Raw genomic sequence first — 18,446 nt, forward strand, 5'->3', positions numbered from 1 at the left:
TGATGTTTATCTTGCAAGTCTCAACACATAAGCCAAATTTGAAGTGTTAATGCACAGTAGTTTTTGAATGATGAGGAGTCAAAAGTGGCTCCAATTGGGTCGTCTAAATATATGCACGGTGCAGTCCCCTCCCTGGAACTAGGCTTAACATGCTCCCGCATGTCTAAAATGTTTGCCTAATGTTGATTTAGTCGATTTTCTCCTGATGGGAACATGTAAGACAAAAATAAAATTTCCAATATTACAGACCTTCTAGAGCAGATGCCGTGAAAACTATACAAGATATAGAAAAACTTGACGTTCTCAGCTGTAGTAAATTGAATATGCTTTTTTTGGTTCATAGTATTCATGTCACTAGGACGCATAGTTTCCGAGGATTAAGCGAAAAACCGAAAAGTAGTACCTTTAAACCCCCCTCTCCCCGCCGGCTCAAGGGCTAAAGATGGGGACTTTTGCTATGTTTACCTCCTAACTAGTCTAAATAAAGTCCCGAGGTCAGAAATTGTGTTCCATGGATTTCTCTCTACACCGTCGTTAAAGCATTCATTGACTGGACTAAAAATAAAATAGATATTACAGCCGCTGATATAAAGTAGGTATTTAACCGTCCCTCATAAGTAAATACTACAATTGATTCTCAGACGACGCACATACTTAGTGTTAAATTTCTTTGAGTATTTGGTCCTAGATTGGTAAGACCAATGCTTGCAAAACCTGAGACACCTAAGATTTGGTAAAACATTCACGTAAATTAGTGTTATCAAAAGAAATATGTTCTGCTCATTTGCGGTCAAGCGCCAAGGCCAAGATTTCAAACTACGCGATAGGAAAAGCTGAAATTCATTGTTCATGTTTCTAACATTTAAGTGTATCTGCAGTTAGGATACTATTTTCGTGTTTATCAATGAAAAGCATCGTGATATCTTTATGCGACGAAATAATCGCATGAAGGCACTAATCGATCACGCCGTAATACTTAATTCTTTGGCACATACAGGGAGGCGTGCGGATAAACCTACTGAGATAAAGGCTAATATAAAAGCAAAAAGTAAACAGATAATGATGACAATCAGTCCTGACTACACTGAAGGTGTAGTCAAAGTGACGGTAGCATCAGTACGTAGTGACAACGATGCGTACGCTGGTGATCTTCGCCTGCGCCGTGCTGGCCGTGACGGCTATGCCGGCAGACCTGCCCGAGCCCGGAGAACTGGCGCTGATGCTCAACGAGGAGGACTTCGAGGACTACCTCGACGAGTGGCTGGCCAAGGAAGAGCCCAACTGGGTCAACCTCACCCTTGCTGATGAACAGAGAAACGGCCGCAGCGGTAGGTTACCATATTTACACCGTGATATTTACAAAGTGATCCGTAATCGATTGAGAATAAAAAAAATCTAAAGTAACATTATCGAACGCTTTAATTAAATTGGGATTAAAATCAGCTACACAATATCGAATACTGTATAATTATTTGCGATACTAAAACAGGATGCACGTTCCGCGTAAACGGTGATCTTGGGCAGCCACAGCCGGTGTATATCCGCCGTAACCAGCTGTTGATGCCATCTGGCAACACTGGTCAGATCTTCGTCAACACTGGTGAGCAGATCCGCATCGCCTGCACCGGCTCCGGCCGTACCATCCAGCATCCCAACATTAACGCCAACGTAGCTGTTGCTGTAAGTAACTGACATCAAAAGTTCTGACGATCTTCAATAATTTGCAAGCTAATTGCGTCTTATTTCTGCTAAGACAGGAATTTCAACCTCGACGATTAGATTAGATTTCTATTATCTATTTAATGAAGTAGCTGTCTTGTCTAATCCTAATACTTACTTATTTGTTCTATTTATCAGACAATCGGTTAATTTTATACAGACAGCTACGTGTGTTAGCGGGAACACTGTCTCCGGCAGTGGCTGGTTACGAGCCAACGGTGCTTTCGGAGGGCTCACATGTTCCGCACACGCTTTCCATGAGGCTCAGAACACCAACGACAGGTGTTTTAACAACCATGCTGTTATCCGGTAAGTCTACTCGTATTTATCTATCAGATTTATTTTTAAGCCAGTCACTATCGCTAATCTCTTAACAGCTATGTAAGACTATATCGAAGTTTGAGCGAAATTATCAAAATAGGTACCTTGAATTTCTAACCATCGTCTTCTTTAGATTTAGGCACTTCCCCAGGAAAAGATTTGGTACGAGTTTTCTCGATACAAACAAAAAATATATAATAGTAGCACAACATCTACAACCTATCATGAGTAAATACATGAGGGTTATGATTCACAGTGAAAAAAAAATATACAATTTTGTTGACTGATCATTATCCCGGCTACGGTCTTACTATTTTTACAAAAAAAACTAATTGTCTTTTCCAGAGTTGGATTCATCGTCGACAACGTTTTCCACACCTGGTACAGGTCTTGCTTCGACCCCGTACGTTTAGAAGTTCTGTACGTGTGGTACGACCAGACTGCAGCCTATGCCGTCCACCAGACTGGCGTCGACCGTCCTAGCTGGCTAGGTATTGCATTTATAATAACTAGGAGAAAAGAACGTATACAATTAACTTTAATTTTTTTATCTGGTCTCGTTAAATTGTTTAAATATTTATTATGTATAAAAATATACCTATTTGCAGCTGGCAGCTTCTTCCCTGGCATTGGAATCAACAACCTCTACACCCAAGTCCAACAAAAGGCACGAATAGCCACGATCGTTGGTCAAGCTTTGGCTGATCGATATGTGACGGCCACTCAATTCTTGGCACGTGGTCACCTAGCAGCCAAGAGTGACTTCCCAGTCGCCACCGCCCAGCGTGCCACTTTCTACTTCATCAATGCCGCTCCCCAGTGGCAGCCATTCAATGCTGGAAACTGGAACTCCCTTGAACAGGTATCAAACTTCATTCCAAGTCATCAATAAATTGGGAATACCATACTTATCCATGTCCAGAATATTAATAAAATCTTGTTTCAGAATCTCCGTGCCCGCATCGGTCAAGCCAACTACAATACTGTAATCTACACCGGCACTTTCGGTGTGTCTCAGCTCCGCGATGCTAGCAATCGTCTCCAAGACATATTCTTACACCAAACTGGCAACACTCGTCAGCTTCCTGTACCTCTGTATTATTACAAGGTAAGTAAATATTTTTTCTTTCAATGGAGATAATACATATAATATCGACTATATCGCCTTGAAGCGTGCATCTTAGGAATGCCTGTTATTGAAATCCTTGGGGAAATCCGTCCGAAATTGACAATATGGTCTTTTTGACTTCAGGTGGCATACGACGCGGGCCGCCGTCTTGGCACTGCTTTCATCAGCATCAACAACCCCTACTACACGGCGGCCGAGGTCCGCAGCCTGCAGTTCTGCACGGACCGCTGCCGCAACAACAACGCCTTCAGCTGGCTCCGCTGGCAGCCCGACCGCATCGACATCGGCTACAGTTTCTGCTGCACCATCGCCGACTTCAGAAGAGTCATTACCCACATTCCTAACTGGACCGTAGTTGGTTTGCTTACATAAGAGAAGCTTAGTGCGTAATATACGATTACCTAGTTGTTAGAACCATCAGTCACCGTAATAGGGGCGTGTATTCAAAACAAAAGAAATGAATTTAATTATTGTACGTCATGCTAATTTATCAGCATGTTATCTTTCTTAATCCTTAAGAACGGCAAGATATCTAAATTGTAAGGTGTTGCAGGCTTATGAAAACAAAATACTCCCAATAAATAAATTTAATAAAATATTGATAAATGTACATTTGGTATGTTATTCCTTTACCATTATTATCCCCCAGATCTTATGTACCAAAAGTAACATATTATACTCTACCATGTATATAAAGATTTTTATTACCGCACAATAGGTAGGTACACCAAAGTTATACAACATAAACACTGCTTCAGGAAATGCAAATGTGTAGGTAGGTTAGTTTCTGAAGGAAAAAAGCACACGAAAGTAATGAAAAGTTTTTACCCTTTTAAATTAATAACGTTCCCTTTTAAGTTCGACTTTCACAACTCGTAAACTTGAAGTCACGTCTCTACGAGCAAATTCGTCACAGTGACGTGTATTGACGAAGCAATACAGGCATATTTTATTTTTTACGTCACACCGATATAAATTATGATCTACACTATGTTAATAGACACCAGTATAATATGAGGATAAGTGACTGTTTACGCAAGGCTGGTGTTGAGAAAATGCATTGATTGTTTTTATTTACATACACACTGTTAGACGCACTTCATGTTTAACAATTAAACTTCGTGATAACAATCTTAATCCACGGAAATAATCAAGTAAGATCACTTATCGTTCACGCTTCTATTAATTAACGTATTTTTTGGACTGGTCTAGGGGAGCTGATAATGGCTAATATAAAAACAAAAAACGCAAAGATAATGTTGACATTCAGTCCTGACTACACTGAAGGTGTAGTTAACGTCGTGGTAGCATTAAAACGGAGTGGCAACGATGCGTTCGCTAGTGATCCTCGCCTGCTTTGTGCTGGCCGCGGCGGCCAAGCCAGCGGAGCTGCCCGCTCCCGGGGAACTGGCGCTGATGCTCAGCGAGGAGGACTTCGAGGACTACCTCGACGAGTGGCTGGCCAAGGAAGAGCCCAAATGGATCAACGTCTCCCTTGCTGAAAACCTGAGAAACGCCCGAAGTGGTCAGTAACCTTTAATGCACATTATTGCACATCTTACATTTATAAGTTTTAAAAGACGATGATAGGTATACCTACCAAAATTAAAAGTTTGTGACTGTCCATCAAAAATTCCTAAATTAACTGATTGTTTTGATGAGCATTCTGATTAATATTTAGGAGTTTATTGTTTCGTAGATGTTGAAAGTTTTGCGATACCTATACAGGATGCACGTTCCGAGTGAATGGCGATCTTGGGCAGCCACAACCGGTGTACATCTACCGCAACGAGTTCCTGATGCCGACCGGCAACACTGGCGAGATACATGTCAACACTGGAGATGAAATCCGCATCGCCTGCACCGGCTCCGGCCGAACCATCGTGCATCCTCAACTCAGTACTACCGTATCGACCGCTGTAAGTACTGGCATAAACAACTTCTGAAAGTTCTGTTGCTCAACAACAACTAATAGCAATTTATAGTTATGCTGATTTGTAAAACGTCAATGAGCTATCCTTTAGCAATCGCGATGACTAGTTAAGATTTACATTATCCGTTCAAGTAAAACTATGTAGCAATCTATTAGTAAGCGTCATTTTACAAAGCATTTTAACCTACTCTTGTTCTCACGTGAATCTTTTCGAACAGACGGCTACATGTGTCAGCGACAACATAATCTTTGGAAGTGGCTGGTTGGGAGCCAATGGTGCCTTCGGCGACCTCATATGTTCCTCAAACGCATACCATGAGGCTCAGTACACTGGTGAAACATGTTTCAACAACAATCTAGTCATTCGGTGAGTTCATCATTCATAGAAAGGGGTCCGTATTTAGAATGAGATTCCGTTATATTAAGGTAATTTTTTTAGTTACCCTATCAACATTTTTTTTCAGAGTTGGTTTTATCGTCGACAACGTGTTCCACACCTGGTACAGGTCTTGCTTCGACCCCGTTCGCTTAGAAGTTCTATACGTGTGGTACGAACAGACTGCTGCCTATGCCGTCCACCAGACTGGTGTGGCCCGTCCTAGCTGGCTAGGTATTTCCTTCTTCATTACAGAAAATATCACATAAATTACGCAGTTAGGATACAAAATAATAGCATACTGTTTGTAGATATCTAATATCAACATGAATTTTCAGTTGGTGGCTTTTTCCCCGGCGTTGGAATCAACAACCTCTACACTCAAGTTCAACAAAAGGCGCAAATCGCCAGCATTGTAGGAGATACTTTAGCTGATCAATACGTGACAGCCACCCAATTCTTGGCACGCGGTCACCTCGCAGCCAAGAGTGATTTCCCACTGGCCACTGGTCAGCGAGCCTCTTTCTACTTCATCAATGCCGCTCCCCAATGGCAGCCATTCAACGCTGGAAACTGGAACTTCCTTGAACAGGTAATAAACTGCATTTCGTGCTTCAAATTTAAGATATAACATAACAAGACTGATCTCTATAAAAGATAGATGCATAGCTCTTAATAATATCAGTTACCTTGCATAACCAAATCATCTGTTTTAGGATCTTCGTGCTCGCATCGGACAAGCGAACTACAATGCAATGATCTACACCGGCACTTTCGGTGTGTCTCAGCTCCGCGATGCCAACAATGTTCTCCAAGATATATACCTGCGTGACGTCGGAGTCAGTCCTCAACTGCCTGTACCTCTCTACTTTTACAAGGTGAGTTATATTGTTGTTTATTCGTGGGTAAATATCGACTAGCATTGGATAGAGCCGAATACATGGAATTAGTCGTAGAATATAATCTTTGACGTCAATTTTTTCGACGTTTGCATTATTTTGCAGGTTGCATACGACGCGGGTCGCCGCCTCGGGACGGTGTTCATCAGCATCAACAACCCCTACTACACGGCGGCCGAGGTCCGCAGCCTGCAGTTCTGTACGGATCGCTGCCGCAACAACAACGCCTTCAGCTGGCTCCGCTGGCAGCCCGACCGCATCGACATTGGCTACAGCTTCTGCTGCACCGTCGCCGACTTCAGAAGAGTCATTCCTCACATACCGGACTTTGAAGTCATCGGTTTACTGTCATAAGAGAACCTTAGTCTTAATTTACAGCCTTTTGCAAATGGGATTATCAGTCGTAGTAGGGGCGTGGTTTTTTCTAACAAAAGAAGTTAATTAAATCATAGTACGTCATGCAAATATAATCAGCACATATCTAATTACTTAATGTACCTAATACGATAGAAAGATTAGGTTCTGAAGTAAAATAAATAGTTGCGTTGTAAGGTTACAAAAACAAAAATATGTAAGTATGTACTCCAAAATAGAATAAGGAAAGTCGATCAATAAAATAACAATTATAATTATTATTTGATAATTTACTCCTTTACCCAGATCTTTAAATTATAAAAGTTTTTTATACACCTTTAGGTATATGTATTATACATTCAACCATAAATCATAGCTAGGTTTGCGGCTACAAATATGTACTTAGGTCAGGTTCTGAAATTAATACTCAATAACTTAGACTGTTTTTACTTTATTTCCATTCCGAAGAGTATGTATGTGAAACACGTCCTTTTTATCGGACTCTACCCACTTACCCCATTCACCGTGCACCACCACCACAAAAATATGCAAGCATCAAGGCTGGTAAAAGACCGTCAAAGCAAGCTTCAGGTAGTCCTTCCCTTGAGAGTCTCTCGCCTGGACCAGGTAGATGGCTGACAAATTAATGTTATGTAGGTACCTAACTGAAATTGTTTATTTGTGATTATTTACTGTGGGATTACATTATTTTACATTTTTTATCAAACGTTTTGATAAAATCTTAAACCGCGAAAATAATCGCTTAAGATCACTTATCGTTCACCTGTTAATAACTTATTCTTTGCACCGTCTAGGGACGCCCGGAAAATCCAAGATAATAGCTAATATAAAAACTAAAGTCACTAAGGCAATGGTGGCATTCAGTTCTGATTACATTGAAAGTAAGGCGGTAACAACAGTAGTCAGTACATAGTGACGATGCGTTCGCTGGTGATCCTCGCCTGCTTTGTCCTGGCCGCGGTGGCCATGCCAGCGGAGTTGCCACCCGGGGAGCTGGCGCTGATGCTCAACGAGGAGGACTTCGAGGACTACCTCGACGAGTGGCTGGCCAAGGAGGAGCCCAACTGGATCAACGTCACCCTTGCTGATGAACAGAGGAACGCCCGAAGTGGTAGGTGTCAGTCACCTACGAGTACGAGTATTCTTAATAAATTCTAGGTAGATTGTAAATTCACCAAATCTAAAAAGGTATGAACAGTAATAGGTTGTAAAATGACCATTAAAAGGTAGTAAATAACTTGCATGTTTTGTGGAATGTTCTAGTTTCTACAGTGTAGAATCTTCACTATTATTTTCATTAGTTTTATAATAAACTAGCTGACCCGGCGAACTTTGTTCCGCCTTAATGGCAATAAATAACGGGATAAAAAGTATCCTATGTCCTTCTCCTGGCTCTAAACTACCTCCCTGACAATTTTCAGCTAAATCAGTTCAGCCGTTCTTGAGTTATAAGTGGAGTAACTAACACGACTTCCTTTTATATAATAGAATAGATAAATAAATTAATTAATTAATAAATAAATGGTCCGTACATGATGCATACTAATTTTTTTGTGATATCCAGGGTGCACGTTCCGAGTTAATGGCGATCTTGGGCAGCCCCAACCGGTGTACATCTACCGCGATCAGTTATTGTTGCCTACTGGCAACTCTGGTCAGATGCTTGTCAACACCGGTGAGCAGATCCGCATCGCCTGCACCGGCTCTGGCCGCACTATCCAGCATCCAAACATCAACGCTAACGTGGCGGTCGCTGTGAGTTGTTGGCAATACTGGCTTTTTAACTTCTGAAAATCAATCTACAGTATCTTCCTACAACTATAATAATAACATTTGTCAATGAATGAGACAATAAATGGGTCTTCAGCAATCTCGATGACTAGATAAGATTTGAATTATCTGTGTGTAGCGTCTACTTTGAAGCGCTATTACTTAATTGACACACTTGAAAAACAGTTGAAGATACTCGGGCTCTCTCTAATTTTTGATGTTTGAACAGACGGCTACGTGTGTAAGTGATAACATCGTCTCTGGTAGCGGTTGGTTGTCAGCCAACGGTGCTTTCGGCGGGCTAACATGTTCTGCACACGCGTTCCACGAGGCTGAGTACACTGGTGAAACATGTTTCAACAATAATCTTGTCATCCGGTAAGTTTTTTATCATTGAGCAATATTATGTTCTCAGTAAATTAACTCTACCCAATGACTCGGTACTACCTATCATATTATCTTTTCTAGGGTTGGATTCATCGTCGACAACGTTTTCCACACCTGGTACAGATCTTGCTTCGACCCCGTACGTTTAGAAGTTCTTTACGTATGGTACGACCAGACTGCAGCCTATGCCATCCACCAGACTGGCGTCGACCGTCCTAGTTGGCTAGGTATTTTCTTTATATCAGAGATTTTCTTTTAATTATTTTATGCGGAATGAGACAAAAGAAACTATTCTATTTTTGGATACATTCTTAATTTGAAATTCAAATTACAGCTGGCAGCTTTTTCCCCGGTGTTGGAATCAACAACCTCTACACTCAAGTTCAACAAAAGGCGCAAATCGCCAGCATTGTAGGGGATACTTTAGCTGATCAATACGTGACAGCCACCCAATTCTTGGCATGTGGTCACCTCGCAGCCAAGAGCGATTTCCCATTGGCCACCGGACAGCGAGCCACTTTCTACTTCATCAATGCCGCTCCTCAGTGGCAGCCATTCAACGCTGGAAACTGGAACTTCCTTGAACAGGTAATAAACTGCATTTCATGCTTCAACTTTAAGATATGGCATAATAAGACTGATCTCTATAAAGATAGAAGTATAGCTCATAATAATATCAGTTACCTTGCATAATCAAATCATCTGTTTAAGGACCTCCGTGCTCGCATCGGTCAAGCCAACTACAATACCATCATCTACACCGGCACTTTCGGTGTGTCTCAGCTCCGCGATGCTAACAATGTACTCCAAGATATATACTTGCGTGATAATGGAGGCAGTCGTCAACTACCTGTGCCTCTCTACTATTACAAGGTCAGTTGGAATGTTCATTCCGGTGGGAAATTACTTAGTATGTTTTTCTGCTTGCTGAAGAAAGGTCATTGGTTAGATCCTTAGGCATATTCTTTTACGTTTGCATTATTCACCAGGTTGCATACGACGCGGGCCGCCGCCTCGGCACGGCTTTCATCAGCATCAATAACCCCTACTACACGGCGGCCGAGGTCCGCAGCCTGCAGTTCTGCACGGACCGCTGCCGCAACAACAACGCCTTCAGCTGGCTCAGCTGGCAGCCCGACCGCATCGACATCGGCTACAGCTTTTGCTGTACAATCGCCGACTTCAGAAGAGTCATTACTCACATACCAGACTTTGACGTCATCGGCTTACTGTCATAAGAGAACTAAAACAACTTTTACACCTGTGAAGTGGAGTGGAGTGTAGCGTTTCTTAAGAAGTGAGTTCAATCGAATAACGTCACAGATAATATCAACATTCTAACTCTAAGTACCTATTGGTTTTTAAGATTGCTTGTTGATAGCATCTTAAATACAAAACAGCCAGATATCAGCATAATAATACATGTAAGTAATTAATAGGGTTTAAAATGGTATTACAGTTTTTATCTGTTGATAAAAGATTTTGTTTCTTTATCTTTCCTTAAAACACTTTTTCAGCTCTATCCGCCCAAAGTTTGGGGGATAATATTTGGAAATACCTAATTAAAATACTTTTTATGAACCATTTTTTTTCATAATAATAGAAGAGACAAAAACAGAGATAAGTGATAAACTCATCATACACTGAAAGCGCACTTCAATCTTATTAGGTGCACTAACTTTATTATTGGTAATTTGACCAATATTAAATCACTTTTTTTTTAATGTTAATGTTAATTTTTTATAATGATTTTTTTTTTCTTTATTAAGGAAACAAACAGCATGAGTTTATACATGTGAACTTAAAAAATAATAAAAACAGTACAGTAGCCTAATCAGTTTCCACAGATAAACTTTACAAGTTAATCGAAAGTTATGCAGAGTGCGAGCAATTTAAAATCACAAAATATAAAAAATGCACAACAAAACCTTACATAACTTACATTCTTAAAAGTGGATTAAAAAAAAATCCATAAACCCTTCAATAGGCGACGAAACTGCGCCAACTTCAAATAAAATATGTCGATATCACTGTAAGGGCTGATTTTTCAATCGTCGGATAACTTTTAACTGAAGAATAAGTTTGGCACGTTGACAGTTTCAATATAGAAAATATGTCAAAGTGACAAGTTTATTCTTCAGTTAAAAGTTATCTGACGATTGAAAAATCGGCCCTAAGCATCATTATACTTATTACTAGCTCTTATAAGAAAACTGTTACATCTGTAATTAGTCTTGCAAACAGGGGTTGAAAACGTGAACTTACGCCTCGCGCCAGGTCTAGAACACTTCAGAGCCAGACTGCTTAACAAGAAAGGAGAGTCGACTAATCCGTTGAGTATTTTAAATAAAAATATTTGATCTTTGTGCTCTCGGCGAACCAGTAAGGATTCAATTTTATTGGAATCAAAGTTCCTAAACCTGTATTTTAAACGTTTTACAAACTTATTCTGAATTCCCTCCAACATGTTAATGTTAATATTTTCTTTTGCATGCATAAATTTATGCTTCACATCTGTCTCCTTTTCAACTTTGACTGTACAACCTAGCTTTAGAAACTTTAAAGGACAATGTATAACCCACTTAATTTTAAGCTGCATGTGTCAAACAAGGCTGTATGTTTCTTTAATAAAGATAAAAAAAAAAAAAAAAAATGTTATGTTGACTATCGGTAAAAACTGTATAATAGTAGCAGATCTACATCTACATACATACAATACAATGCTACTATCTATACTATTATTATAAAGCTGAAGAGTTTGTTTATTGTTTGTTTACTTGAACGCGCTAATCTCAGAAACTACCGGTCCGATTTGAAAAATTCTTTCAGTGTTAGATAGCCCATTTATTGAGGAAGGCTATAGGCTATATACCATCATGCTACGAGTAATAGGTGCAGAGCTAAAATGAAAAATGTTGCCAAAACGGGTTTTCACGCGTTCGAAGTCGCGGGCACAGCTAGTCCCAACTCCCAACTATAATATAATATACAGGGTGTTTCTTGTAAGGTGTCAAGCCGAAGGCAGGTGATAGGTGAGGACTAGACCTATCGATTTCACCCCCATGTATGTTCTACGATTTTTCATAGTTTAGAAGTTATCGTTAATTTTGTGATTTTTTCAAATTGTATGACCCAGTAGGCTTTAAATTTTTATATCTTTTTTTTGGGTCGACTTTTCTCAGATTTCTTTTTTTTGACAGATTCCCTATTAATTGCAGATTTTTGAAAAAAATTATCAACTTCCTACCTTTGATGCAAGATACAAAATTTTTGCTAGAAACATAAAAAAAATATGCTTTTAGCGGAACATCCTAAAATTTTCAACTTAAAAGTTAAAAAAAAAAGAAATTCCATAGGTCCAAAATAATTTTAAAAACTGCGCAGTTTTCTGAACTTTCATAATAACACAAAAAAACATGTACTTAATAGGCCATTATTTTCTGTAATCGCTCCACTAAAGTGGTAAGTCGGAGATTCCGTTACATGTTTTTGACTTTCTTAGGACTAACTAATGTTTGCAATTCTCTAAGTTTACGTTACGTAGAACACATTTAAAGACAATAACTGAACAGAACATTTTTTTATCCACAACGAGGAATCTCTTGCCATTCATCTGACCTGATGGAAACTGATGGATGATCAGCGAGCTTCACTCGGAATCCTAAACCACAGATGAATTGGCTGTCCTAAATAGGTGGCCTTACCACTAGACCACAGTGGTGGTTGTTACTTTACGATTAAATTCGATATACCTACATATTAGTGTGAGAGAAAGGGAAAGAGTTTGTGTGTGTGTGTGTGTGTGTGTGTGTGTGTGTGTGTGTGTGTGTGTGAGAGAGAGAGCAAAAATGGGTGTAATAATTTAATTTTTAAGTAAATGTTCAAAATGTCCGCCGTTGACCTGAATGCACATTCGACAACGACGCAAAAAAATTCTTCGTAAAACCTTCTTCATTTTAATTTGGTTTTGTGCTTCAGTCAGCTTTGTCCGCAGTTCATCAATATTTTCATATTCCCTATTGTATACCAGAAGAAGGGCAAGAGCTTCCTCGTTGTGGATAAAAAATGTTCTTTTCAGATATTGTCTCTAAATGTGTTCTACATAACGTAAACTTAAGGGATTGCAAATATTACTTAGTCCTAAGAAAGTCAAAAACATGTAACGGAATCTCCAACTTGCCACTTGAGTGGAGCGATTACAGAAAATAATGGCCTATTAAGTACATGTTTTTTTGTGTTATTATGAAAGTTCAGAAAACTGCGCAGTTTTTAAAATTATTTTGGACCTATGGAAGTTCTTTTTTTTTTTCAAACCTTTAAGTTGAAAATTTTAGAATGTTCCGCTAAAAGCATATTTTTTATGTTTCTAGCAAAAATTTTGTATCTTGCATCAAAGATAGGAAGTTGATCATTTTTTTCAAAAATCTGCAATTAATAGGGAATCTGTCAAAAAAAAAGAAATCTGAGAAAAGTCGACCCAAAAAAAAGATAAAAAAATTTAAAGCCTACTGGGTCATACAATTTGAAAAAATCACAAAATTAACGATAACTTCTAAACTATGAAAAATCGTAGAACATACATGGGGGTGAAATCGATAGGTCTAGTCCTCACCTATCACCTGCCTTCGGCTTGACACCTTACAAGAAACACCCTGTATAATCCCAACTAATATTATAAATGCGAAAGTAACTCTGTCTGTCTGTCTGTCTGTTACGCTTTCCCGCTTAAACCTCGCAACCGATTTTGATGAAATTTGGCATAGAGATAGTTTGAGTCCCGGGAAAGAACATAGGATAGTTTTTATCCCGGTTTTTGAAACAGGGACGCGCGCGATAAAGTTTTTCTGTGACAGACAAAATTCCACGCGGGCGAAGCCGCGGGCGGAAAGCTAGTAATATTATAAATGCGAAAGTTTGTATGGATGTTAACATGTTTGTTACTCTTTCACGCAAAAACTACTGAACAGATTTTGATGAAACTTTACAGTATTATTGTTTATACATGCTATAATTTTAATCACCCATCGCACGCACGTTTCAGACACGCTCACAACAATCCTATAAGATGCCTATAAACAATAATTACGAGTAGGCAATTGTATTTTATCATCGATCATCTTGAATTAATACTCTAATCGTTTAAAAATACGTAATCATAGTATAGGTAGTACTTAGATAATAATTATGTATTTATATTAAACTGGCGTACAATCATTTATAATGCGAACAGCTAGGGACTGGATTTGCTGCCTGCTGCTGTCTTTCCCGAAGACAATCCAGGCCTTTTCAAGGCGAGAGTCAATAGGCACTTACAGTAGGGCAGATATGTACCATCCTAGACTGCATCCCATTTAACATCAGGTGCGATTGTGGTCAAATACCTGCCTTGTTGTGCATAAAAAAAGCGTCATAGTTATGTCAGCTTTACTTCTATAATTTCTAGCAGGAATAGTCCCAGTGGTTATTATCAAGCAGTCATAAGTAAGTAGGTAGGTAAGTAAATTCCAAATTTCATTATACGATTTATGCCGATAGGTATACGAGGGGCGGCTGAAAAGTTTTGAGCCTAAGTATCTTCAAGTGTTATTATTGACTCGCGCTAATTTTATTAATTTGCCGATAACCTCCTTAGTATATGTACAAAGTTTCATTTCATTAGCGTCTTCACGCTTTTAGTAATTAATCCGTAAACATCATCATGTCTCAGTCGTCCGCGCAATGTACGTAATTGAAGTACACAGTTGTCACAAAATTCCTCATAAAGAGGAACAAAACACTGTCGGAAACATTTGAAGAGATGTCTACAGTTTATGGGGAGTCTGGGCCTTCATTTGCCATCATAAAAGATTGGATCCGATAGTTCAAGCATGGCAGGGAGTCGCTACAAGATGACTGCAAGTCAGGGCGGCCAGATTTCGCCATTAACGAATAAAATAATGAAAATTTAAAGAATCTTGCTTTAGAGATCAGCGAATTAAGCTGTGACGGATAGCTGAAGCCATAGGCATTAGCAAGGAACGTATCGGTGATATTTTTCATACTCATTCGCACATGAAATAGGGGTGCGCGCGATGGGTGCCAAAAATGCTCACGCCGCTCGACAACCAGCATCGAGTCACAACTTCGCAGGAGTGTTAGGATATCTTTGGCCATAATCCTAACAATTTTTTTTCTCACATTGTCACTATCGATAAATAATAGATCCGGCAGTACGATCTAGAGTCAAAATAAGAGTCAATGCAATGGATTCTAAAGGGAAAACGCCACCGCGGAAATTCAAAGTGGAGCGATCGATAGCCACTATTTTTGGGATTGTGGAGGAATTTTATTTATTGAGTACCTACTTTAAAAAAACTACAATAAACGGGGATTATTATGCTGTACTGTTGATAAGAGTGCGTCAAGTGGTTGTTGAAATATTAAGAGGCAAACTGGCGAAAGGAAATCTGTTATTGCAAGACAATTCGCCCGCGCATACCGCGCATGTTGCATGGCTTGCTGCGGGTAAAACTGGATTTCAAGAAATAAATCACTCACCACACAGTTTAGTCTAAATCCCTAGCTATTTTGTCTAATTCTCAAATTGGAAAAAAGACCTCCAGGAACGAAGATTTTTGAGTGACAAAGAAACGAAGGCGGCGTTAAAGGCTCATTTCGAAGGCAAAGATTGCGATTTTTTTTTCAGTGGGTTAAAAGCTCTTTTACACAAATGTACGAAGTCCGTTGTAGTAGAGGGAGATTAAATAGAAAAATATATTTTTTATACTTTTCTATCGCCATTTTTAATACCCTAGGCTCAAAACTTTTCAGCCGCCCCTCGTAGTTACCCTCACATACAAAAAATAACTATTACATACTCGTAGCTACTTAAGATTAGCCAGGCTCTACGTTGCTACTACGACACTACGAGCAATCGGACGGGCAGTCGCTCTAGCTACCTACGCAGCTACGGCGAGGCGCGTCTATCTACTACGAGTTACAACGTAGCTACGGAAGTGCTACGAAAGTAAAAAAAAAACGCTAAGGTTACGGATCTACAAAAATAGAAAAAAGTGTAAAAACAGTATGATTGATATGACTAACATTGTACCTACTATCTACCATCTACCTACATGAACGAGGATTAAAAAATAGAACATAATATCTAAATATTATTTTCCTTGAAATGATACTTACGTCGTCGGTCCACCTTGTGAGTGGATGTCTCACGCTGCGTTTTCCGGTACGTAAATAAAGCGTGATAAAGGTAGCAGGAAGGCGCTGGATGCAGACCGCTACCAACCGTGCGATGTGGAAGTCATTGGGGAGGCCTATGTTCAGCAGTGGACGTCCTGTGGCTGAAATGATGATGATGATACTTACGTGAATATTTAGGTGCCTATTTTATTTATGTTCAGTATGATGTAGATGGAGATCAGTTATAATAAAACAGCTATACTGTGTATCATCAGTGCCGTATTATCCATAAGGCACTTTAGGCCAGTGCCTAGGGGCCCACTATGACCAGGGGCCCAGCACTCCCAATCAAATAATAAATAAAAAAATGTTAAAGATTAATTTTAAGTAACAAAACTCAAACCACCTTCAAACTTTGTCTTATTTTGGTTTACACATTCAGTCGTCATAATTATTTTGATATTGTGGAACCTAATTCATTTTCGTGACGTTGCAGCGTTGACAGTACTGCTTTGGTTTACATGACAGGTCGACCGTCGACACTCTTCAGAGGCTAAAAAGCCTCACTGCGGAGGCTAGGGAGAGGGGTGACTGAGGGTGTGTTGGCTGTATCATTCGATTAAGTCAACGCTTTCAATACCATCCCTCATTCCACCATACTCTAGGCACTTCAACATCACAGAGTGCCTCAGTGTCAGTACCTTCGAGCGATGCTGGCCGATTACTTACGGAATCGCGAAGTCCTATGTTAACAGAGACAGCCAGCTCTAACCGCGCGGCGTAACCAGCGGGGTTCCGCAGGGTTCGGTGCTCGGTCCACTCTTGTGGAACCTAGGCTTCAACTGGTTCCTCCGGGGCGTCCTTCTCGCGGGCATGAGTTTCATATTCTATGCGGATGACACTCTGGTCACTGCCCGGGGGAAGACATTTGGGGCCGCGGCACGGCTGGCGTCGGCGGGCGGCATATTAGTCGCTCGCAGAATGCGACGCCTCGGCCTGAAAGTCGCTCTGGAGAAGACCGAGGCCCTCTTCTTTCCGGGCCTTCCCGACGCCCACATTGTGGTTGAGGACGTTAGGATTGACGTCAAAGATGAAATATCTGGGCCTCACACTTGACGGGATGTGGCATTTTAGCCCGCACTTCAACGGGCTAGCGCCACGCCTCCTCAAGGCAGCCGGCGCACTGAGTTGGTTCCTCCCGAATTTGGGAGGGCCACAAACGAGGTGTCGTCGACTTTATGCCGGCGTTCTAAGGAGCATGGCACTGTATGGCGCCTCGATCTGGGCGGATGCACTCAACAAGAGGGAGAATGCCGCCCTTCTGCGCAGGCCTCAGCGGGCCATAGCGCAGAAAGTCGCAAGGACCTACCGAACGGTAAGGCATGCTGCGGCGTGCGTCCTCGCTGGTACTCCTCATTGGGAGCTAGAAGCTGGAGTCTTGTCTGTCATCTATCACTGGATGGCAGACCAGAAGGCGCGTGGAAAGCGCCCGGCACCGGAGCGGCGCGGCGCCGTCAGGCAGGAAGAGCGCGAGATCATGATCGACCGCTGGAAGGAAGACATGACTCGCGCGCAGTTTGGCCGCCGCAATCTGGACGCCATTGGTCCTGTTTTGGACCAATGGTTGGAACGATCGCACGGGTTCCTCACGTTCCGTCTGGCGCAGGTGCTGACCGGGCATGGCTGCTTCGGTTCGTACCTGCATAGGATCGGGCGAGAGGAATCCCCGCTGTGCCACAAATGCGGCGCGGCGGATGACACGGTGCAGGCGGTGCAGCACACCCTCGCGGTCTGCACAGGCTGGGAGGAGTAGCGCCGTGTCCTCACTGCGGTCGTGGGCCGGGATCTTTCGCTTCCGAGCCTGGTCGACGCCATGCTGGGAAGTGAAGGATGCTGGATGGCGGTCGCCTCCTTTTGCGAAGAGGTCATCCTTCAGAAGGAGGCAGCGGAGCGCGAGCTGGAGAAAGATCCTCTCGCCTCATCGCTCCGCAGGCGGAGAAGGGGGTGGAGAAGGCGGTTGTACGACCGTTCTACTCTCCCTCCAGGTGGCGGCCAGCAGGCCGGGGGTGCGGGGGCACCCTTGTCACCTCCGTCTAACGGGAACGGCTTGGCGTTTCGGGCCATTCCCGTCGGCCCCCCGCAAGGTGGGCGTGTAGGGTCCGCCGTGTAGGCGAGCTGTCGCCGGTGGTGTCGCAGAAGTCTAAGGCTACGGCCGGACACTCGCGACACCCCCACTTGGGGTATGACGGAACGCCGCGGAGGTTTTAATGGGTGTACCCCGTCCTTTTGAGTCCCACACACCACCCTGTCCCCCGGCAGTGGTGACGGTGCGTAAAGCATTTCTTCCGCGACAAAAAAAAG

The 18,446-nt window shown here is 41.6% G+C and overlaps 3 protein-coding genes across 3 annotated transcripts in view; all 3 read left to right on the forward strand.

Moving 5' to 3' along the window:
• Positions 1-18,446, forward strand: part of LOC135073191 (beta-1,4-mannosyltransferase egh) — a 332,203-nt gene that overhangs the window by 281,137 nt on the left and 32,620 nt on the right. The window lies entirely within an intron of this gene.
• Positions 1,047-10,325, forward strand: LOC135073485 (uncharacterized). The gene is made up of 21 exons (XM_063967670.1): positions 1,047-1,328; positions 1,490-1,680; positions 1,880-2,028; positions 2,386-2,531; positions 2,649-2,902; positions 2,987-3,148; positions 3,293-3,532; positions 4,484-4,694; positions 4,898-5,088; positions 5,321-5,469; positions 5,567-5,712; positions 5,817-6,070; positions 6,195-6,356; positions 6,483-6,729; positions 7,639-7,863; positions 8,317-8,507; positions 8,752-8,900; positions 8,991-9,136; positions 9,244-9,497; positions 9,621-9,782; positions 9,899-10,325. Exons 1-21 carry the CDS (start codon positions 1,133-1,135, stop codon positions 10,145-10,147), a joined length of 4,074 nt encoding a protein of 1,357 aa, XP_063823740.1. The 5' UTR covers positions 1,047-1,132; the 3' UTR covers positions 10,148-10,325.
• LOC135073588 (uncharacterized) lies at positions 17,477-18,174 on the forward strand. The gene has a single exon (XM_063967753.1). The coding sequence runs from the start codon at positions 17,545-17,547 to the stop codon at positions 17,896-17,898; it is 354 nt and encodes a 117-aa protein (XP_063823823.1). The 5' UTR covers positions 17,477-17,544; the 3' UTR covers positions 17,899-18,174.

The sequence above is a fragment of the Ostrinia nubilalis genome, chromosome 7, assembly GCF_963855985.1.
Source record: "Ostrinia nubilalis chromosome 7, ilOstNubi1.1, whole genome shotgun sequence".
In the NCBI taxonomy this organism is placed as follows: Eukaryota; Metazoa; Arthropoda; class Insecta; order Lepidoptera; family Crambidae; genus Ostrinia; species Ostrinia nubilalis.